The sequence below is a fragment of the Mobula hypostoma genome, chromosome 14, assembly GCF_963921235.1.
Source record: "Mobula hypostoma chromosome 14, sMobHyp1.1, whole genome shotgun sequence".
In the NCBI taxonomy this organism is placed as follows: Eukaryota; Metazoa; Chordata; class Chondrichthyes; order Myliobatiformes; family Myliobatidae; genus Mobula; species Mobula hypostoma.
This window is the reverse complement of record NC_086110.1, coordinates 35,106,240-35,130,369: the sequence shown is the minus strand read 5'-3', so window position 1 is coordinate 35,130,369 and position 24,130 is coordinate 35,106,240. Positions and strand designations below refer to the sequence as shown.

Genomic DNA, 24,130 nt, shown 5'->3' with positions numbered 1-24,130 from the left:
AAATCTACAAACTAAAAACTAACTGCGTCATCTGGGGTCTACCCTTATATACCCGTGGTGCACATGTCGTCACGTGACCTCACATCGGCTGGAAAATTACATCAGGTGACCTCCAAAAGACCATTACATCATTCTCACAAAAAAAAATCACAGATATCCTTGAGGCATGTAACACATTAAATGTACCTTTGAAATATGATGGGCCCAGGACCGGTCCTCTGAAATTATAACACCAAAGAATTTAAAGCTGCTGACTCTCTCCACCTCTAAACCCCCGATAATGACTGGTTCATGGACCTCTGAAGTCAATAATCAGCTACTTGGTCTCTCTGACATTGAGTAAGAGGTTGTTGTATGGCACCACACAGCCAAATTTTTAATCTCTTTCCTATATGCTGATTCGTCACCTTTCATCCAGGCTATGACAATGGTGTCATCAGCAAACTTGAATATGGCATTGGACCTATGCTTGGGCACAAAGTCAGAACTGTAAAGTGAATAGAGCAGGGGGCGAACCTGTGCTGATTGAGCTTGCGGAGGAGATGTGGTTGCCAATCTGAACTGACTGACATATGCAGATGAGGAAATCAAGGATCTAATTGCACCGGGACGTAGAGGCCAAGGTCTTGAAGCATGTTGATTAGTTTTGAGGGGATGAAGCTATTGAATGCTGAGCTGTAGCCGATAAAGAGCAACTTTATAAAGATTATGTATCTTTGCTGTCCAGATATTCCTGGGTTAATTGAAGAGGCAATAAAATGGCATTTGCTGTGGGCCTTTTGCATCGGTAGGCAAAATGGAGCAGATCCAAGTCACTCCTCAGGCAGGAGTTGATATGTTTCATCACCAACCTCTTTAAACATTTCATCATTGTGATTAAGTGTTACTGAATGATAGTCATTGAAGCAGGTTACTACATTTTCTTACACACTGGTATAAGCCAAACCTGCCTGAAACAGGTGGGTACCTCAGATTATCGAAGCAAGAGGTTAAAGATCTCAGTGAACATTCCACTTAGTTGATCAGAATAGGTCTTTAGTACTTGGCCACGTACCAGTCTGGGCCAGAAGTTTTTTGCGGGTTCATCCTCCTGAAGGTTACTCGCACATCGGACTCAGAGACTGAAATCACAGGATCATTGGGGACTGTGGGAGTTTGTGATGTTTCCTCCATGTTTTGACAGTCAAAGCAAGCATAGAAGGCATTGGACTCATCACAAAGTGAAGCCCTGTTGTCACCGATGTCACTTGATTTTACTTTATAAGAGGTGATACTATTCAAGCCCTGCTACAACTGATGAGCATCTTTCGTTGATACAGGTTTAGTCTGGAATTGCCACTTCACATGAGAGGTGGGTTTTCAGAGATAGTACATGGATCTTGTATTTTACTTGGTCACCAGACCAGAATGCCACTGATCTGGCCCTCAACAGATTGCACATCTCATGGTTCATCCAGGGCTTTTGGATGGGGAAGACTCTGAATAATTTTGTTGGGGCATACTTGTCTGCAACAGTTTTTATAAAGTCCGTGACAACCAGGCTGTACTCATTCAGATCCACTGATGCTTTCTTGAATACCGCCTAGTCCGCTGACTCAAAGCAATTCCATAGCTGCTCCTCTGCTTTCCCCGACCACCTCTTTGTTGTCTTAATCTCTAGAGCTTTAATCTTTAGCCTCTGCCTGTATGCCGGTAGCAGGACAACCAAGTGATCAAGTTTCCCAAAAGATGGTCCGGGCATGGAACGGCAGGCATTGCTTATCTTAGTATAACAGTGGCCTACTGCGTTGGGACTGCTGGTGCTGTAGGTTATATTGTTGATGGTAATTAGGCAGGGATTTCTTCACACAAGCCTGGTTGAAGTCATAGAAACATAGAAAACCTACAACACAATACAGGCCCTTCGGCCCACAAAGTTGTGCCAAACATGTCCCTACCTTAGAAATTACTAGGCTTACCCATAGCCCTCTATTTTTCTAAGCTCCATGTACCTATCCAAAAGTCTCTTAGAAGATCCTATCGTATCCGCCTCCACCACTGTTGCTGGCAGCCCATTCCACGCACTCACCACTCTCTGCGTAAAAAACTTACCCCTGACATCTCCTCTGTACCTACTCCCCAGCACCTTAAACCTGTGTCCTCTTGTAGCAACCATTTCCGCCCTGGGAAAAAGCCTCAGACTATCCACATGATCAATGCCTCTCATCATCTTACACACCTCTATCAGGTCACCTCTCAGCCTCTGTCGCTCCAAGGAGAAAAGGCCGCATTCGCTCAACCTATTCTCATAAGGCATGCTCCCCAATCCAGGCAACATCCTTATAAATCTCCTCTGCACCCTTTCTATGGCTTCCACATCCTTCCTGTAGTGAGGCGACCAGAACTGAGCACAGTACTCCAAGTGGGTTCTGACCAGGATCCTATAGAGCTGCAACATTACCTCTTGGCTCTTAAACTCAATCCCACGATTGATGAAGGCCAATGCACCGCATGCCATCTTAACCACAGAGTCAACTTGCGTAGCAGCTTTGAGTGTCTTACGGACTCGGACCCCAAGATCCCTCTGATCCTCCATACTTTCAAGAGTCTTACCATTAAAACTATATTCTGCCATCATATTTGACCTACCAAAATGAACCACTTTACACTTATCTGGGTTGAACTCCATCTGCCACTTCTCAGCCCAGTTTTGCTGGCATCGGGTTCCATGGCCAGGAAATCCATACACACCAGGTCCAGGGGCTCCGCACTCTGCAAGTGGGACAAAGGGGCAGCCTGCCCCGGCAGTGTTTTCCACCGTATGCAACGAATGCAGGACTTGCAGTACTCTTCGACCTCCGTCCTCATTCGGGGCCAGTAAAACCGGTCCTTGAGCAATCCATAGGTCTTTTCCACCCTCAAACGTCCAGAGTCATCATGGACGGATTTCATCACAACCTTCCGATAATTCTCAGGCAGGACCAGCTGCCAACACCGAGGTTGGTCCGGGGGTGACGTTACTCGGTATAACATCTGGTTCTTCAACCTCAACTGAAGCCATTCTCTCAGGAACAGAGACATTGAAATGTGTTTAGCCTTCTCCGCCCTTGTCACATCTCCCTCTTCCACGGTGTGCCAGACAGGGCCAATGCCCGGGTCATCTCGCTGAGCAGCGGCCACTTCCTCAGGGCTTAACTCCAAATACAATGAGATCATCCAAATACACTAGCACTTCGAGCAGGTTCATATCCCCCACTGACTTCTCCATGACCCTCTGGAAGGTGGCAGGGGCCCCCGATATGCCCGGGGCATCCTTTCAAACTAGTAAAATCTCAGCGGGCATATGAAGGCCGTCTTCTTATCGGCCTCACTCATCAGGATCCGGTAATATCCACTCCTCAAATCCAACACACTAAACTACTTCGCCCCACTTAGGCAGGCCAGCATGTCTTCGACCCGGGGGACTGTGTACTGATCAGGGACCGTGCGCCTGTTCAGTATTCTATAGTCCACACACATACGAACCTTCCTATTCTTCTTCCGGGCCACTACGATAGGAGATGCATAAGGGGTTCGGGACTCCGTGATGATCCCAGCCTCCTCCAACTTACACAAGTGCTGCCGCACGTCTTCTACATCTGCAGGAGCCATTCGCCGTGATCTTTCTCTAAACGGAGTATCCTCAGTCACCTGTATGGTATGGCGAGTGCTCCTGGAACAACCTACATCAAATTCGTCAATGGAAAAAACATCCGTCACGTCAACATCTTCTCCACCAGCCTCTGCTTCCAACCTCCCGGCACAGGCGATGCCTCAAAGGTCAAAAGCTTCAGCAGTCAACTTAGACCCTTTTCCCAACAGCTCTTCCCCAACTGGCCTCACAGGGGTGCTATATATCACCATCACCGGTAACAAATGCACCAGAGGCATCCCTTGCTTAAAAGTGACCTCCCATTTTGTGGTGTTCCTGACGATCACCACCAGCCTGCGTGCCTGTACCACCGAGGGCTTCTGCAACTCGGGTCTCACCAGCACCCTAGCAGGGAATCTCATCTCCCCCTCGAGATCTTCTGGGGTGTCCACTAAAAGGGCTTCACCCTCAGGCACTCCCGGGAACCTAGGGATCCCCATCACTCTCGCTACTTCACCTGGCCGCACCATCCTGGGCTTCGACTGGGCATACCACAGTGCCTTGTTCACATGCCTCGTCCAACCCAGGGCGACCCCACGCTTCCTCCAAAGCAGCTCGGAACACTGGGTGCACTGACAGGGTCTCCAAAAAGTCTTCATCTGCCTTCTCCTTACAGGTTCCCAGGAGTCTCCGCACAATAGGGGTGTTGGTCCTCACCAGAATTGTCACACCCCCAGTCTCACCGGGGTCTGGACAAACCAGCACCAGGGTCTCATGAGCCTCAGACACCCTCACCTCAGCTTCCAGGAACTCTAGTTTCACAGACAAATAGCCATCGTACGGGTAAACATCATCACTGATACCCCAAATTTCCACTGCACTAAAAGGCGTCAAGGGTAAATGCGCCAGACACTGATCGTAGAACGACTGGTACAGTAATGTGACCTGAGACCCGGTGTCGAGTATGACTTTTGCATCTATCCCCTCTATCTGTATCGACACGCTGGATCGGGGTTCCGCCAATCCTTCTGGGATAGGGTCTTTTCCTCTCTAGGGCTCCCCGGCACATTGTTGGGAACGTATTTTCCCAGAGACGCCAGTCCGTTCCCTCACTGAGTCTCTTCTAAGTTTCCCAACCCCCCTTCCTGCTGGGACACCCATAGGCTCTCCCTGCGAGGGGCTCCCTGCTGTTCACAGACCTGCCTGAAGTGCCGCTCTTCACCGCAGTTATAGAATACGCCTTGTCTCATGAGACCCCGGCTTCCGCCTGGCCTCAGTACCATCCTTCCCTTCAGTGAGGGGCCTTCTCCGCTAGTCCCCTCACACGGAGGGACTCCACCTGCCGTGACCCCTTTTGTTATCTCCCACGAGAGCAGGCCTGGTCATTTCACCACAAGGAGATACTGCCGAGGACTGCACCGTACGAATGGAGCCCTCTTCCACTTTCAATGCATCCTCCTCCTCCCTTACCTCTCTGAGCAACTGAACAAAAGACGCAGGTGGGGTGGGGGGGGGAGAGATGCGATCTACGAGACTGCCGGGGGCTCGTAGCAATCACATCATGTCTCTGCGCACCTCTGACAACGTGGTTGATCCTTATCCGATCCACCTCATTCCTTTGAATGACCCCCCCGGCACCTCAAGCAATTTAGCCTTCGCTCTAGCCGGAAAAGATACTCAAAGCTTTTCCCCTTTCTCCTGACGCAGATTCTGAATCCCCCCTAAAAGCTCCACCGTGCCCCCCGTTAGCAGAAAAGCCTCCTCTAAAGCTTCTAGACACTCCTTCCAAGAAGCCAAGGGCTGGTTAGCTTTCACACCTTTTACCACCTCAGCTGCCACCCCTCTCAAACTTTCGCTCAATCTTTGCTGCTATTCCTCCTCAGAACACTGCCACTCACCGAGCAGCTGAGAGGTATGTTCTATCCAGGACTCGTAATCCTCTTCCCCCTCGGGGATGGGAGTCCTTCCTGAGAAAATTCTTAACTTCTGACGCGGACCCACCGCCCTGTTCACCAGGGAGTTAATGGCTGAGGCCAACTCAGTGTCTTCCCCCTTCCGTGAGGAATGAGAACTAATTACATTCTCCAAATCTGACCACTCCCTTCCTTCATCCTTCAAAAACGATTGGACTTGCTCTCTAAAATCTCCACCCCCAGCTTCGGGCAACTCCTCTGGTGTCCCTTCAGACCCTTCCTCTGTGACAGTGTGCATGCCCCATAGCCCCACCTCACCGAGGTCACTGATACACGGCGGCAGTCCAAACTCCTTGATGTCAGCACCAGTCTTTACCAGCACAAAGGCTGAATACCCCGTTTTACCAACCTTTCTGCTTACAATTTCAACCTTACCGACAGCTCTGACCGTACTCAAATATCGAATTAACACATCTTCTGAGGTACGCATATCCACCCCACTTAATACGCAGGCATGATTAACCAGTACTTCCTTGATCTCACACCAAAGTTCAATCTTATCCGAGTCCATCTCTTCTAATTTAAATTGGGCAACCTACACTGTATCCGACAGAATTCAAACCGCGGATGAGCAACCCACAACGTACCGTCTGTAACCCCAACTGACTTGCCGTTGCCTAGGGTGAATAGCCGTCGACCCCGCCAAAAAGTGCAAATGCTTTGGTGTGGATACGGTGTGAGGCACCCAAATATTAGCCCCGACACAAATATCAAACGTACAAAGTGCAAGTAAAGAAATATACTTTATAGTAATTCTTGGTGATGGGTTAGTAGAAACAACTAAAAGAAAAGGCGCCACATGAGTGAACTTATCAGTCTTGTTCACATAATATTTTAGTACATTGGAGCTCATGCCTCCGATTCCATCCACAACGTCCTTCCGAGACTTTGGCCACCATCCGAACCGCCGAGGCCCGGTTATCTGCCGCCCTGGAACCGCTGTCTGTTCCCCACACGTCCATCCTCTCCGCTCGCCTCCCGAAAAAGCCCCCGAGCCCCAGCTCAGCATACACATACAAGATAGCATAACATAGCTTCCATTGGTTAGTTCCTCTTATCTATAACTATAACCCAAACATTTCAGCTACAGAGAACATTACCTCAGAGTTAGCATTACAAAGAAGTCATTTCATTATAACACTTGAGAGAAGCTATTTTATAATAAACAGTTAACAGTCCAGTTAATATTACTGAGAACCCTACATATACAAACTCTCATTTCCCTCCAATACAGCAATCTTGCTCTCACGTCTTCAATTTTGGTCTCTCGTGATTGCACATTTTCTAACCAGATACTGGATAGAGGTGGCCTCATCCCTCTGCTTTTTGGCCTGGCTTGGAGTCTCTGCCTCGTTTCCATCAATGGTGATGAACTTTCATCCACTTAAAGCTGTCATACCCGCTTGCTTGAGAGTTAAATTCACTGTCCTTCAGAAAACGTGAAATCTGTAGTTCATTAAGTTGATTCAAAAGTAGATTACTTAAAAGGAAATTACATACTGCTAATTGTAGTGAGAGTAATTCAAAAGAGGTATATATAGAAGCATTTGTACTCAGCCTGTAGAATGTCGCTGTGGTTCATTGGCGCCATCTTGCCTTGTTATTATTATTTTACCAACTCAACATGTCATTAAAAATTCAGTGTTAAAAAACTACACGTTTTATTTTCAACTAAGAAAGAAAACACTGAGGTAATCAAATTGTCACATCTCCTGGTGTAGCAATTTGCTTCATGCAGTAGCTGAGATTACGAGTTGATTGAACCTGCTAACAGTTCAATTAATTGTCAAATCATAAGAATTAATTGCCTTTTAAAGGGGGTATGTGAAAAAGGAATAGTCACTATTTTGTGATTCTTAGAAGAGAAATATTCTATTAAAAATGCATCCATTTATAATGAATCAGCAATACTGATATTAAGGCAATCAATCCCTCCCTTATTTCCAACATTATGAGGCTCTAACCTCAGAAAGGTTTTTGAAAAGATGTCAGAGTATAGTCGGCCCTCCTTATCCGCAAGTTCCACATGCGCGAATTCAACCAACCAAGAATCGAGAAAACCTGGAAGTGCTCTTCCAGCACCTGTTGTTCAAACATGTACACTTTTTTTTGCTTGTCATTATTCCCTAAACAATGCAGTATAACAACTATTTTACATAGTATTTACATTGTATTAGGTATTATAAGTAATCTAGAGATGATTTAAAGTATACGGGAGGCTGTGCGTAGGTTGTCGTGGATCGGGATAAAAAAAAAACCAGAAGTTATCTTACTAAGTAAGTCGGAACAGGTACATCCGGTATTATTTAGCGTCACTTAGTCAAACGTTTATCTTAGTATATAGTATGTATTTTACCTTTCCATGCATATAAAACACTTAAGAAACGTTAAGTTTCAGTGCCGGGCTCGGGAACGGAAATTCCTGAGTTCGATCCAGTGACAGACCGCTCCAGAGATGTGAAGGATCAAAAACCCAAAACCCAATAATTAAACCACTGCGTTGCTTAAAAAATAATTGTAGCTTTAATCTGGGTAGGGTTTTTCTCACTTTATCCTTTATAATTGTTCCGATCGTTGACTGACTGTAGCCTAACGCTTTTCCAATGACCGATGGCGTTTCACCTCTTTCCGATCGCTTTATTATTTCCACTTTATTTTAAATCACGATCGTGATTATTTTCGTGAACAGAAACACTGCGGATTCAGAGCTCCACCGCCGGGTCCTAATGTCCACCGCACTGAGAAAGGTTAAATAAGGTCTGGGGTTCTGCTGGGTCCTAAGATCCAGATAGGTTGAAGATCCAGACAGCATTTAGACAGGTTGAATAAGGGACTTGAGCATCCGCGTTTTTTGGTATCTGCGAGGGGTCCTGGAACCAATCCCTCGTGGATAAGGAGGGCCGACTGTATAACTTGGTATTTAATTACAAAAAGTATTGAGAAAGGGATTGGAAAAAAAATTCCAATGTAGTTCAGTACTAGGCACAGAACGTGATATGGTTCATCTGCTTATGCTCTCAAGGAAGGAAGGATTGGTGTTCAAAGAAGAATAAAAAAAATGGGAGGCTGATTAAGCTATGTTGACAATAATTAATTCAGTACAATCCTACAGATATACAAATACTCCAAATAGAAGTTTCCCATTGAATTCAAAATTAAGTTTTAATTCAATGTCCATTTACAAACTGACATTTAAACTTAATTTGTAATCCATTTCACTGCAAAGGCTTGATGATAATTTTAATAGTAAGGGTAAGTTAATTAAAACTGCATAATAATCTTCCCTAAAGGAGAACCACTTTTTTTTTGATTACCTCTTCATTTCAAAACATACTAAAATAGTTGTGGGATGCAACCACATTATAATGTGAAAATTAAGATTCAATCTTCTGTTTTATGAATTGGGCCAAGGGCTAAAATGATCAAATGATCAATGCATAGAACAGAAGATGAGCTTGGAAAGGAAAGTCAAAATGGAGAGACTTAAGGAAGATGATTCAGAGTAGAGCATCTTGGTAGCAGAAGGAAGAGCAAACAAAGATTAATCCAGGTCTCTGCAACAGGCAAAATTCTGAACAGAACAGATATCTAGGAGGGCTGTAAAGAATGTTAATTTAAGTGTGAAACCAATAAGCACAAGGATAATGAGTGAACAGAACTCAGGAATAAAGATGCAATCTGAGTGGCTTCAAGTTTATGGAGAGCAGAGTAAGAAATAACCTATGAGTATGTGGAATAGTAAAATCTGAAAGATAACAAAAATGTGGACAAGAATTTCAGAAGCAGAAAAATCCATTTGTATTTGCCTGCAGATTATGTCACAACCTAACAGAAATCTAATGCACCCAAGCAATAATCAATTTGTCAATAATTACATCAGGGATAACTTGCAATATCTATATCCTGAAACAACTTGTAGCTAATCTCCATATGGGAAGCAATGTAAGTTTGGGTCATTGTCCAATCCTTCCAAGCAATGTTATGTAATCAGATAGTCAATGTTCCGAATATTGAGGAAGAGAGCAATGCCAACAGCGAAATGCACTCTGTAGACAAGCTCACAATTGGTTCTGCTAACAAAAGCAATATACACTGATAAATGAGAACACACTACAGCAGGTTTTCATCCAAAGTACTCAGAAATAACTTAATTTTCTAACCAAACTGCTCATAGCTATTGCTGTGATATATTAGATCATGATGGATTTAAAATGGAAAAAGTACATTTCTTTTATAATATATAGGTATTATCTGTACAAAACATGTCCCAATAATGAAATTCTTTAATTCAATAATTAATGTTTCAACATGGAATTTAATTGCTTGTTTGATTTAATATTCAGGAGTGTAATTAAATATTTATTCAAATAAAGAGAACAATAAATATGCAAACCAGTTATTTCATTCGATAAATAAAATTCCTTCAGGTGGTTTAGGATTCATAAATTTATTCAACAGCATATAACATGAATATTCTTACCTTCCAATCAGGGAACATATCTGTGGCTTTGGATTTCCCTCGACAGTTCCAAAAATATCAGGTATCATATCGCCATTAAAACTGAAATGGAATAAATATAGGTTTTGACGAAAAAGATTTAAAACATCAGCAAACAATTGCAATGAAATTGCACTATCAATTTCAAGTTTTTATGCCTCTTCTTCCTTCCCTACTTTGCACTCCTTAAACCCGCAACATTATTTTTCTATTCCCAAGATTATTACATTGAAAAGTAAATTTTCTTTCTCCGCTGATGATTTCTGACCTGCTGAGCATTCCAGCCTTTACAATTATTCTATATCAATATTTACTATGCAGATTCACTAATGAAGAATACCAAATTAATAAGCTGGTGAATGAAAGATAACGTAAAGCCAAGAAAGAAAGAGCACAAATAGAAAATTCTGATTGTTTCACTGTAAAGATGTTAAGATATTTATCAACTCCCCAAGCTTCCATTTTGTTTTGCTTTCAATAGTTACTAGCAAATAGTTTTTTTGATAATTTTTCAATTGATAAATCTAGCTAATAGATCCCTCTTCCCCCCACACGAACAGATCAACTACACTGGCTTTTTTGCTGAGATTGTGCTACAGCATTTATTTCAGTTGTCGCATTTGAGATAAAAACAATCAAGTCAGAAGAAATAAAGTTCATGTTTAGAAGGGATAGCCTTTTAGCCTTAAGGCTGTAACACACAGGAGCAGAATTAGGCTATTTAGTTCATCGAGCCTGCTCTGCCTTTCAATCATGGCTGATCCCAAATCCAACTCAAACCCATACAACACACATCAAAGTTGCTGGTGAACGCAGCAGGCCAGGCAGCATCTCCAGAAGAGGTACAGTTGACTTTTCAGGCTGAGACCCTTCGTTAGGACTAATGAAGGGTCTTGGCCTTAAACGTCGACTGTACCTCTTCCTGGAGATGCTGCCTGGCCTGTTGCGTTCACCAGCAACTTTGATGTGTGTTGCTTGAATTTCCAGCATCTGCAGAACTCCTGTTATTTGCGTTTCAAACCCATACACCTGCTTTCTTGCCATAACCTTTGATGCTCCGACCAATTAGTAAACAATCAATTTTCACGTTAAATATACTTATGGTCTTGGCATCCAAGCTGTCTATGGCAGAGCACTCTACAGATTCACTACTCTCTGGTTAAAAAAGATTTTCCTTACCTCTGTTCTAAAGGGTTGCCCTCAATTTTGAGGCTGTGCTCTCTGGTTATGGACATGCCCACCATAGGAAACATCCTCTCCACATCCACCTTAGCTAGTCCTTTCAACATTTGGTAGGTTTCAATGAGATCCCCCTGCATTCTTCTAAATTCAGTGAGTCCAGGTTCAAAGTTGCCAAACGTTACTCATATATTAACCCCTTCATTCCTGAAATCATCATCATGAACCTTGTCTGGACTCTCTCCAATGACAACATTCCATTTTGAGAGATGGGGCCCAAAACTGTTGAAAGTTCTCCAAGTGTGGCCTGACTAGTACCTTATAAAGCCTCAGCATTATCTTCTTCTTTTTGTCTTCCATTCCCTTTGAGATAAATGCCAACATTGCATTTGCCTTCTCTACCACAGAGTCAACCTGTGAATTAACTTTCTGGGAGTCTTGCATGAGGGCTTCAAAGTTCTTTTGCACCTCTGATGTTTGAATTTTCTTCCCATTTAGATAATAATCTGCACTTTTGTTCCTTTTACCAAAATGTATTATCATACTTTTCCCATCACTGTATTACATCTGCCACTTTTTTGCCTACTTTCCAATTTGTCTAAGTCCCGCTGTAATCACATTGCTTCCTCAGCACTACCACCAACCCCTCCACCTATCTTTGTATCACCTGCATAAATTGCCACAAAGCCATCAATTCCATTATCTAAATCACTGACAAACAAAGTGAAAAGTAGCGGTCCCAATACTGACCCCTGAGGAACACCACTAGTCTCTGGCAGCTAACCAGAAAAGAACCCTTTAATTCCCGCTCACTGCCTTCTGCCTGTCAGCCATTCCTTTATTCATGCTAGTATATTTCCTGTAACACCATAGGATTTTTATCTTGTTAAGCAGTTTCATGTGTAGCACCTTATCAAATGCCTTCTGAAAATTCAAGTAAATTATTTCCACTGCCTCTCCTTTGTCCACCCAGCTTGTTACTTCCTCAAAGTATTCCTAACAGATTTGTCAGGCAAGATTTCCCTTTACAGAAACCATGCTGGTTTTGACTTATTTTATCACTAGTCTCCAAGTACCCTGAAACCTCATCCTTAATAATGGACTCCAAAACTTTCCCAACCACTGAGGTTAGGCTAACTGGCCTAGAATTCCCTATCATTTGCCTTCCTCCTTTCTTAAAGAGTGGAGTGACATTGCAATTTTCCAGTCCTCTGTAACCATGCCAAAATCAAATGATTCTTGAAAGATCATAACCAATGTATCTGCTATCTCTTCAGAAACCTCTTTCAGGTAGTCCATCTGGTCCAAGTCATTTAAGACCTTTCAGTTTGCCTAGCACTTTTTCCTTTGTAATAGCAATGGCACTCACTCCTGCTCCCTGACACTCATAGACGTCTGGTGCACTGCTCATGTCTTCCACAGTGAAGACTGATGTAAAGTACTTATTAAGTTCATCTGCCATTACTACTTTTGAACTTCCCCCTCTCAACTGGAAAATATACCTTCTAGTATTTGACATTTCTACCCTGGGAAAATGATTTGACTCTCTACCTTATTTCTGCCTCTCATAACTTTATAAACTTCTATCTGGTCTTCCCTCAGTCTTCAGCACTTAAGAGAAAATAATACAAGTTCATCCAATCTCTTGTTGAAGCTAAAAACACTTTATTAAGGCAGCACACTCTTTTAAGCCTCTTTTACACCTTTTCCAAAGCCTCCATTCCCTTCCTGTAATGGTTGCAGAACTGCACACAATAAGCCAAGTTTGGCATTACAAAAGTTTATACAGCTACAGTGTGACTTCTTGACTCTCATACTAAATGGCCCAAAGTGTTTGGTTCTTATTTTTCCTACAAGGGAAGCAAGAAAGACTTAAAGCAACAAATAATTTTTCTCAGTTTTGGGGTTGAACAAGTTAACTATAGCGATGAAATAACATTGACTGCTGAATAGTTATTTATGCTCAAGTATAGATTAAAATATGTACAGTACTTACTCCAGTACTAGTGGCTCATCCAAAAATTTCTGACTTAAAGAGGTGAAAAGCTTTGGATCTGAGAAAAAATAAATAACATACAAGTAAATGATAACTAGTATAGCACTAGGTACACAGTTTTGTCATTAAATTAACAATTTTTAAATACGTTTTCCTTTTTCCTCTGTACTCCTCCCTCTCACCATGAATTGAATCATAATAAAAGCAAAAAAAGCTAGAAACAATCAATGAGGGCAGCAACAGTGGAAAGAGAAAAAAGGTAATTTTCAGGTTAAAGATCCTTCCATAAGATTTTAAAACCCAATATTTTTCCTGACCCACGTAATATTTCCCACTTTTTCAAGTTTTAATTATTGAATTAGATCTGAGATTTCACATTGAGAGAAACTGAAATCAGTTTGAAATAAATAAGTCTACCATAAAATCAAGATACATAATTCTAATTGTGATTAATTAAATTTTAATAAGTAAATTCTTGATAACATTTACATTACTTAACATGAAATAACATTGGAATAATTTTGCACTAATATATATATACTAAAATACAATCAAGAGAAAATTTCTAAAGTAGTTCAATTTTGGAAAAACCTTTTGTCTCAGTGACAGAAATTTGAAAGAACTATCTTGGTAGAATGTTTTTTTAAAATATAAAGAAAACCCAAGCTTACCTAACGTTTGATTATTTCCCCAGAAAATAACAGCAGTGATGGTGGGAACAGAACTGAGAGTGAGGAGGACATCCATTTGTGAATCCCCATCATAGTCTCCCGGTACCACACTGGTAATCACTTGATCCCTGAAAGAAAAAATGTACAATTATTTGACAATCTGTTTTTCCCCACCACCATAAAAATATAAAAGCAAGAGAGACACAATACTCACTTCAATTGTATCACCACTTTTGGTTTTGGCTTGAAATAGGGCGCCTTTACATCAGCAAACAAGATTACCAATTGATTTTCTAAAATTGCAAAAATAAAAAATAGGATTGAGTAACAGAATTCTATTGTATGCAATATTTAATACATCAAGAATTTAAGTTGTCTCTTTTAATACTATATGATGGGAAAATCTTGAAAGAATTGTTTAAAATAGGAAGACAATAATAAATCATTTTTCCCCTTCTAATGAACTCAAAAGTATAAGATCAACTCAAAGTGGTGAATGAGAATTCAACCAAGAATTGCAAACTGAAAAATTGATTGCCTCTGAGAATCCGGGGCCAGCAAAGATATCTGAAGACAGAACTCGAACAACAACTAAAGGATCACACATCAAAGTTGCTGGTGAACGCAGCAGGCCAAGCAGCATCTATAGGAAGAGGCGCAGTCGACGTTTCAGGCCGAGACCCTTCGTCAGGACTAACTGAAGGAAGAGTGAGTAAGGGATTTGAAAGCTGGAGGGGGAGGGGGAGATGCAAAATGATAGGAGAAGACAGGAGGGGGAGGGATAGAGCCGAGAGCTGGACAGGTGATAGGCAAAAGGGGATACGAGAGGATCATGGGACAGGAGGTCCGGGAAGAAAGACGGGGGGGGGGTGACCCAGAGGATGGGCAAGAGGTATATTCAGAGGGACAGAGGGAGAAAAAGGAGAGTGAGAGAAAGAATGTGTGCATAAAAAAGAGTAACAGATGGGGTACGAGGGGGAGGTGGGGCCTAGCGGAAGTTAGAGAAGTCAATGTTCATGCCATCAGGTTGGAGGCTACCCAGACGGAATATAAGGTGTTGTTCCTCCAACCTGAGTGTGGCTTCATCTTTACAGTAGAGGAGGCCGTGGATAGACATGTCAGAATGGGAATGGGATGTGGAATTAAAATGTGTGGCCACTGGGAGATCCTGCTTTCTCTGGCGGACAGAGCGTAGATGTTCAGCAAAGCGGTCTCCCAGTCTGCGTCGGGTCTCACCAATATATAAAAAGCCACATCGGGAGCACCGGACGCAGTATATCACCCCAGTCGACTCACAGGTGAAGTGATGCCTCACCTGGAAGGACTGTTAGGGGCCCTGAATGGTGGTAAGGGAGGAAGTGTAAGGGCATGTGTAGCACTTGTTCCGCTTACACGGATAAGTGCCAGGAGGGAGATCAGTGGGGAGGGATGGGGGGGACGAATGGACAAGGGAGTTGTGTAGGGAGCGATCCCTGCGGAATGCAGAGGGGGGGGGGAGGGAAAGATGTGCTTAGTGGTGGGATCCCGTTGGAGGTGGCGGAAGTTACGGAGAATAATATGTTGGACCCGGAGGCTGGTGGGGTGGTAGGTGAGGACCAGGGGAACCCTATTCCTAGTGGGGTGGTGGGAGGATGGAGTGAGAGCAGATGTACGTGAAATGGGGGAGATGCGTTTAAGAGCAGAGTTGATAGTGGAGGAAGGGAAGCCCCTTTCTTTAAAAAATGAGACATCTCCCTCATCCTAGAACGAAAAGCCTCATCCTGAGAGCAGATGCAGCGGAGACGGAGGAATTGCGAGAAGGAGATGGCGTTTTTGCAAGAGACAGGGTGAGAAGAGGAATAGTCCAGATAGCTGTGAGAGTCAGTAGGCTTATAGTAGACATCAGTGGATAAGCTGTCTCCAGAGACAGAGACAGAAAGATCTAGAAAGGGGAGGGAGGTGTCGGAAATGGACCAGGTAAACTTGAGGGCAGGGTGAAAGTTGGAGGCAAAGTTAATAAAGTCAACGAGTTCTGCATGCGTGCAGGAAGCAGCGCCAATGCAGTTGTCGATGTAGCGAAGGAAAAGTGGGGGACAGATACCAGAATAGGCACGGAACATAGATTGTTCCACAAACCCAACAAAAAGGCAGGCATAGCTAGGACCCATACTCCCGTCTCCCCTTCCCCCACCACCACTCCGCAGCCCCGTCTTCCTCAGATCCCACCGTCAACTCCTGGGCCCTCAGAGGCTCCATCTTCCTCTCACCCCAACCCTCCACTCTCCATTGACACCCCCAGCCTCCCCCCTCCCCCCTCTGATCCCAGCTCTCATCCGTGCCGGGTCTTTACCATCCCCTCCGACCTTCAACTGTCGGAGGCAGAACGCTCTGTTCTCAGTAAGGGCCTCACGTTTGTCCCCCTTCGCCCACACCTCAGCGAGTTCCGTGTTCGCCATGATGCGGAACTTTTCTTCCGCCATCTCCGTCTCCGAGCCTACTTCTTCGGCAAGGACTCTTCCACCCGCACCGATGACCCCTTCTCCCGTCTTCAACCCTCCTCTTCTTCATGGACACCCCGCTCTGGTCTTCTGCCTGCTCTGGATCTCTTTATTGCCAACTGCCGACGGGACATCAACCGTCTCGACTTCACCGTACCTTGTCCCCATTCCAACCTCACTCCTTCGGAACGCTCTGCTCTCCACTCCCTCCGCACTAATCCTAACATTATTATTAAACCCGCTGATAAAGGGGGTGCTGTTGTAGTCTGGCGTACTGACCTCTACCTTGCCGAGGCACAGCGACAACTCGCGGATACCTCCTCTTATTTACCCCTCGATCGTGACCCCACTAAGGAGCACCAGGCCATTGTCTCCCACACTATCAACGACTTTATCCGCTCAGGGGATCTCCCATCCACTGCTACCAACCTTATAGTTCCCACACCCCGCACTTCCCGTTTCTACCTCCTACCCAAGATCCACAAACCTGCCTGTCCTGGCCGACCTATTGTCTCAGCTTGCTCCTGCCCCACCGAACTCGTTTCTGCATACCTCAACACTGTTTTATCACCCCTTGTTCAATCCCTTCCGACCTATGTTCGTGACACTTCTCACGCTCTTAAACTTTTCGATGATTTTAAGTTCCCTGGCCCCCACCGCTTTATTTTCACCATGGATGTCCAGTCCCTATATACTTCCATCCCCCATCAGGAAGGTCTCAAAGCTCTATGCTTCTTTTTGGATTCCAGACCTAATCAGTTCCCCTCTACCACCACTCTGCTCCGTCTAGCAGAATTAGTCCTTACTCTTAATAATTTCTCCTTTTGCTCCTCCCATTTCCTCCAAACTAAAGGTGTAGCTATGGGCACCCGTATGGGTCCTAGCTATGCCTGCCTTTTTGTTGGGTTTGTGGAACAATCTATGTTCCGTGCCTATTCTGGTATCTGTCCCCCACTTTTCCTTCGCTACATCGACGACTGCATTGGCGCTGCTTCCTGCACGCATGCAGAACTCGTTGACTTTATTAACTTTGCCTCCAACTTTCACCCTGCCCTCAAGTTTACCTGGTCCATTTCCGACACCTCCCTCCCCTTTCTAGATCTTTCTGTCTCTGTCTCTGGAGACAGCTTATCCACTGATGTCTACTATAAGCCTACTGACTCTCACAGCTATCTGGACTATTCCTCTTCTCACCCTGTCTCTTGCAAAAACGCCATCCCCTTCTCGCAATTCCTCCGTCTCCGCCGCATCTGCTCTCAGGATGAGGCTTTTCATTCTAGGACGAGGGAGATGTCTTCATTTTTTAAAGAAAGGGGCTTCCCTTCCTCCACTATCAACTCTGCTCTTAAACGCATCTCCCCCATTTCACGTACATCTGCTCTCACTCCATCCTCCCACCACCCCACTAGGAATAGGGTTCCCCTGGTCCTCACCTACCACCCCACCAGCCTCCGGGTCCAACATATTATTCTCCGTAACTTCCGCCACCTCCAACGGGATCCCATCACTAAGCACATCTTTCCCTCCCCCCCTCTCTCTGCATTCCGCAGGGATCGCTCCCTACACAACTCCCTTGTCCATTCGTCCCCCCCATCCCTCCCCACTGATCTCCCTCCTGGCACTTATCCGTGTAAGCGGAACAAGTGCTACACATGCCCTTACACTTCCTCCCTTACCACCATTCAGGGCCCCAAACAGTCCTTCCAGGTGAGGCATCACTTCACCTGTGAGTCGACTGGGGTGATATACTGCGTCCGGTGCTCCCGATGTGGCCTTTTATATATTGGTGAGACCCGACGCAGACTGGGAGACCGCTTTGCTGAACATCTACGCTCTGTCCGCCAGAGAAAGCAGGATCTCCCAGTGGCCACACATTTTAATTCCACATCCCATTCCCATTCTGACATGTCTATCCACGGCCTCCTCTACTGTAAAGATGAAGCCACACTCAGGTTGGAGGAACAACACCTTATATTCCGTATGGGTAGCCTCCAACCTGATGGCATGAACATTGACTTCTCTAACTTCCGCTAGGCCCCACCTCCCCCTCGTACCCCATCTGTTACTCTTTTTTATGCACACATTCTTTCTCTCACTCTCCTTTTTCTCCCTCTGTCCCTCTGAATATACCTCTTGCCCATCCTCTGGGTCACCCCCCCCCCCGTCTTTCTTCCCGGACCTCCTGTCCCATGATCCTCTCGTATCCCCTTTTGCCTATCACCTGTCCAGCTCTCGGCTCTATCCCTCCCCCTCCTGTCTTCTCCTATCATTTTGCATCTCCCCCTCCCCTTCCAGCTTTCAAATCCCTTACTCACTCTTCCTTCAGTTAGTCCTGACGAAGGGTCTCTGCCTGAAACGTCGACTGCGCCTCTTCCTATAGATGCTGCTTGGCCTGCTGCGTTCACTAGCAACTTTGATGTGTGTTGCTTGAATTTCCAGCATCTGCAGAATTCCTGTTGTTTGCGTTTAAAAACAACTAAAGGATGACTCTTTTCATTGCCTCTACTACTGTCAGAGGTTCTCATTTGCTTCAAAAGGGCATCAATTATACTGGTGCCCAAGAAGAGCAGGGTGAGCTCCTTTAATGATTCTCACCCAGCAGCACTCACAACTAGTGCTTTGAGAGGTTGGTCATGGCTAGAATTAACTCTTGCCTGAGCAAGGACCTGAACACACTGTACTTTGCCTAGTACAACAGGTCTACAGTGGACTTGTGCTTCGTTGCTCTCCTCTTGGCTTCGGAACACCTGGACAACAGCATTATATGTATCAGGGTGCCATTTATTGATTACAGCTCAGCGTTCAAGACCATTCTCACCTCAGTACTAATCAAAAAGCTTCAAAACGCAAGCCTCTATATCTCCCTCTGCAACTGGATCCTTGACTTCCTCAATCAGGAGATGCCTGATTGGTAATAACAGCTCAACATTGTTGACAATCAATCCTCAGCAAATCTCCCCCTCTCCCTCCCTGGTGAGGGTGAGTCTGTTGGCGATTCTCAAGTTGGAGAACTCGAGAATAAAAAAAGGCCATGCAGCATACTTTAACATTGTAAATCAGCAAGTGTTTTTTTTGTCTTTTTAATCACCCCTCTCATTGTGTGACGCTCTCTGCCCCTTTATTAGGGGGAGAGAGAGAGCCTGTGGTATGTCAAATTCTCGGGTGAACTATTAGTTTTTGTTGTACTGTACTGGCCTTTCTTGGGGGCTTTGTTACTGTTTATTTGGTGAGTGGAGGGTCCTGATGCACAAGCAGCAGCAAAGCATGGGAGGGGGCAGTAGAGCGGGCTTTGGGTTTCTAACATTTTTACTGTCACTCCTCCCTTGGGATACTCTCTGTTTTCGTGGATGTCTGCTAAGCACAAGGATTTCAAGTTCTATATTGTTTACATTCTCTGATATTAAATGGAACTGCTGAACTATTGAACTATTCTCGGCATGGAATACACAATTGCCAAAAGATTCAATGGTCCACCAATAGCTGCATTTTTTTTCAGATCTCACTTTTCCAGGTGACAGTTTAAAATGAACGATTTCTCTTATCATTAGTTCAATGTCCAATAACAACAGTCTATCAAAAGCCTTCAAAATTGTTGAAACTTGAATATTCCAATTAGGATTTACCTACTTCAGAGGGAGTAATATTACTATTTCAAATTTCTTCATTATAGGTATGCCCTTACACAATTTGTATAATCTATGTAACACTTATGATTATATTTATGTGTGCATCAAATGATTCATTAGAGATCCTATATCTTGCTGTTCATTTTCTTATCGATGTTCTCATTTTTCATTTAACATCTTTACAATCACTGTATACTCATAAAATGTATTAACTCATAGGCATTCACAATGAACTTTTGCATGTACCTCCCCATTCATTGTGAGAACAGTCCTTTCCTGAAATATTTAAAAAACGTTCTCACTTGTAATATTTTCTTGTAACGAAAATACATAACCTTTTTAATTAGTAACTTGATCCAAATGATTTTAACTAATTTTTTAACAACAGCTCTGTTCTGTGGTGCTGCCCCTTTGTGCCTCAGTTTATTCCCATTAATCCATTAAATCCATTTCAGAACTTTTCCATCACATCAGTGATCTTCCTCTTTTTACACTTCAGGGTCCTTATTTACCCATTATCCTTTGCATACACTTTATCCTTCGTATATGAAGAGAATTTCTGAACTATTCTCACCTCAATTATTTCCCACTAATCCATTTCCCTAAATGAATCCATGCTTTCTTTTTTGTCCAGTAACGTAACTGATACTATTCTAAAGAGTACTTCCAAATGAGGAATGCACAATAAAAAGGTTAACATCATGATTAATGCCGCCAGTAATGGCTTTTCCCTTTCTGTTTCTTAATTTTAGCCACAAAGATTCTTAATGTTAGGACTTCATCCAATAGGAGAATTCTTCATTGAATATAGTCACCACTGTCATCTTTCATATAATATAGCCCTCTTTTGCCAATTTTTTCCTTATATTAAATTCCAATTCTTATTCAATTCCAAGTCACATCTGCATTATAGTTATCTCAATCATTAATTTCTAACTTCTTTCTTTTATTTTAATGTGTATTTACAATCTTCTCTCCCCTTTAATTACTCCTGGCAAGTTTCTTGTTTATATTCCTTCCTTGCTCTTTCCTTCAAAGCAATCTGTTTTACCTAAATATATTTCTATATAAATGGTATTCTCTCTCAAACTTAAGACTGCCAAAAAACTTTTATATCATGTTTATTTGAATCAACTCTTAAGACCCTGTTCACCCTCTGCAATACTGTTTCGATGGTACTGATTAAATTAAAAGCCACTCCCTTTAATCTTACTCTTCTTAAAATTTAATTTTTGTTCCAATGACCCAGAAACATGAATTATTCTCTCTTGCCTCAGCCATATGGTTATGCACCCACTTCTTTAGCCTACCAATGAATGATGAATGGAATTTGCATGTTTAGCTGCATTTGGCATATTAGGTAGCATAGGCAATAAAAACGCAAAAGATGCAGTCTTCTACATCAGCTAGGGCTGTATTATTTTTGGCCTTTGTAAATGTAGGTGATTTTGATTTGTGTATACTGAGTACAATCTCAAAAGTTGGTAGCTTGGTAACCAGCAGGGAGAACTACAGAAGGTCATCGGGAAGACAGTTAAATCAGCAGGATAGGTATGGAGTTGGAAAATTAAATTTACTGCTATGATTAGGCAATTATATACTTCATAAATGTCAAAGAAAGAACAGAATACAAATTTGTAAAAAATTTAAGGGAAGTTTATAGCACATGGGTATATTGTGCTCACACCAGACAATAAAGATCTACCTTACTTCTCAACATTTATTCTATAACCCAGGGGTGTAAAGAATATCAAATTCTTATAAGTATGTGATCGAGGCAGAGGAATGAAAGGTGGGGGAGTAGCATTGCTTGTTAGGGAAAATATTACAGCAGTGCTCAGGCAGGACAGATTAGAGGGCTTGTCTACTGAGTCCTTATGGGTAGAGCTGAGAAACAGGAAAGGTATGGCCACATTAGTGGGATTGTATTACAGACCACCCAATAGTCAACGAGAATTGGAAGAGCAAATCTGCAGAGAGATAGCAGGCAACTGCAGGAAACATAAAGTTGTGGTGGTAGGGGATTTTAATTTTCCGTATATTGATTGGGACTCCCATACTGTTAGGGATCCAGATGGTTTAGAGTTTGTAAAATGTGTTCAGGAAAGTTTTCTAAATCAATATATAGAGGGACCAACTAGAGGGGATGCAATATTGGATCTCCTGTTAGGAGACGAGTTAGGACAAGTGACGGAAGCCTGTGTGGGGGAGCACTTTGGTTCCAGTGATCATGACACCATTAGTTTCAACTTGATCATGGACAAGGATAGATCTGGTCCTAGGGTTGAGGTTCTTAACTGGAAGGCGGACAAATTTGAAGAAATGAGAAAGGATCTAAAAAGCGTGGATCGGGACACTTTGTTCTCTGGCAAGGATGTGATCGGTAGGTGGGAAGCCTTCAAAGGAGAAATTTTGAGAGTAGAGAATTTGTATGTTCCTGTCAGGATTAAAGGCAAAGTGAATAGGAATAAGGAACCTTGGTTCTCAAAGGATATTGCAACTCTGATGATGAAGAAGAGGGAGTTGTATGACATGTATAGGAAACAGGGAGTAAATAAGGTGCTTGAGGAGTATAAGACGTGCAAGAAAATACTTAAGAAAGAAATCAGGAGGGCTAAAAGAAGACATGAGGTTGCCTTGGCAGTCAAAGTGAAGGATAATCCAAAGAGCTTTTACAGGTATATTAAGAGCAAAAGGATTGTAAGGGATAAAATTGGTCCTCTTGAAGATCAGAGTGGTTGGCTATGTGCGGAACCAAAGGGAATGGGGGAGATCTTAAATAGGTTTTTTGCGTCTGTATTTACTAAGGAAACTGGCATGAAGTCTATGGAATTAAGGGAAACAAGTAGTGAGATCATGGAAACTGTACAGATCGAAAAAGGAGGAGGTCCTTGCTGTCTTGAGGAAAATTAAAGTGGATAAATCCCCGGGACCTGACAGGGTGTTCCCTTGGACCTTGAAGGAGACTAGTGTTGAAATTGCAGGGGCCCTGGCAGAAGTATTTAAAATGTCACTGTCTACAGGTGAGGTGCCGGAGGATTGGAGAGTGGCTCATGTTGTTCCGTTGTTTAAAAAAGGATCGAAAAGTAATCCGGGAAAGTACAGGCCGGTAAGTTTAACGTCGGTAGTAGGTAAGTTATTGGAGGGAGTACTAAGAGACAGAATCTACAAGCATTTGGATAGACAGGGACTTAATAGGGAGAGTCAACATGGCTTTGTGCGTGGTAGGTCATGTTTAACCAATCTATTGGAGTTTTTTGAGGAGGTTACCAGGAAAGTGGATGAAGGGAAGGCAGTGGATATTGTCTACATGGACTTCAGTAAGGCCTTTGACAAGGTCCCGCGTGGGAGGTTAGTTAGGAAAATTCAGTCGCTAGGTATACATGGAGAGGTGGTAAATTGGATTAGACATTAGCTCAATGGAAGAAGCCAAAGAGTGGTAGTAGAGAATTGCTTCTCTGAGTGGAGGCCTGTGACTAGTGGTGTGCCACAGGGATCAGTGCTGGGTCCATTGTTATTTGTCATCTATATCAATGATCTGGATAATAATGTGGTAAATTGGATCAGCAAATTTGCTGATGATACAAAGATTGGAGGTATAGTAGACAGAGTTTTCAGAGCCTGCAGAGGGACTTGGACCAGCTGGAAAAATGGGCTGAAAAATGGCAGATGGAGTTTAATACTGACAAGTGTGAGGTATTGCACGTTGGAAGGACAAACCAAGGTAGAACATACAGGGTTAATGGTAAGGCACTGAGGAGTGCAGTGGAACAGAGGGATCTGGGAATACAGATACAAAATTCCCTAAAAGTGGTGTCACAGGTAGATAGGGTCGTAAAGAGAGTTTTTGGTACATTGGCCTTTATTAATCAAAGTATTGAGTATAAGAGCTGGAATGTTATGATGAGGTTGTATAAGGCATTGGTGAGGCTGAATCTGGAGTATTGTGTTCAGTTTTGGTCACCAAATTACAGGAAGGACATAAATAAGGTTGAAAGAGTGCAGAGAAGGTTTACAAGGATGTTGCTGGGACTTGAGAAACTGAGTTACAGAGAAAGGTTGAATAGGTTAGGACTTTATTCCCTGGAGCGTAGAAGAAT

The 24,130-nt window shown here is 43.4% G+C and overlaps 1 protein-coding gene across 1 annotated transcript in view; it reads right to left on the bottom strand.

The window, feature by feature from the left end:
• The window catches only part of itfg1 (integrin alpha FG-GAP repeat containing 1), a 266,512-nt gene that overhangs the window by 218,364 nt on the left and 24,018 nt on the right, over positions 1–24,130 (bottom strand). Inside the window, exons 2-5 of the mRNA XM_063066932.1 lie at positions 14,142–14,220; positions 13,928–14,055; positions 13,257–13,314; positions 10,064–10,144 (exon numbers count right to left, since the gene is read on the bottom strand). Of these exons, the coding sequence (XP_062923002.1) occupies positions 10,064–10,144; positions 13,257–13,314; positions 13,928–14,055; positions 14,142–14,220 (346 nt within the window). The remainder of the gene's footprint in view (positions 1–10,063; positions 10,145–13,256; positions 13,315–13,927; positions 14,056–14,141; positions 14,221–24,130) is intronic.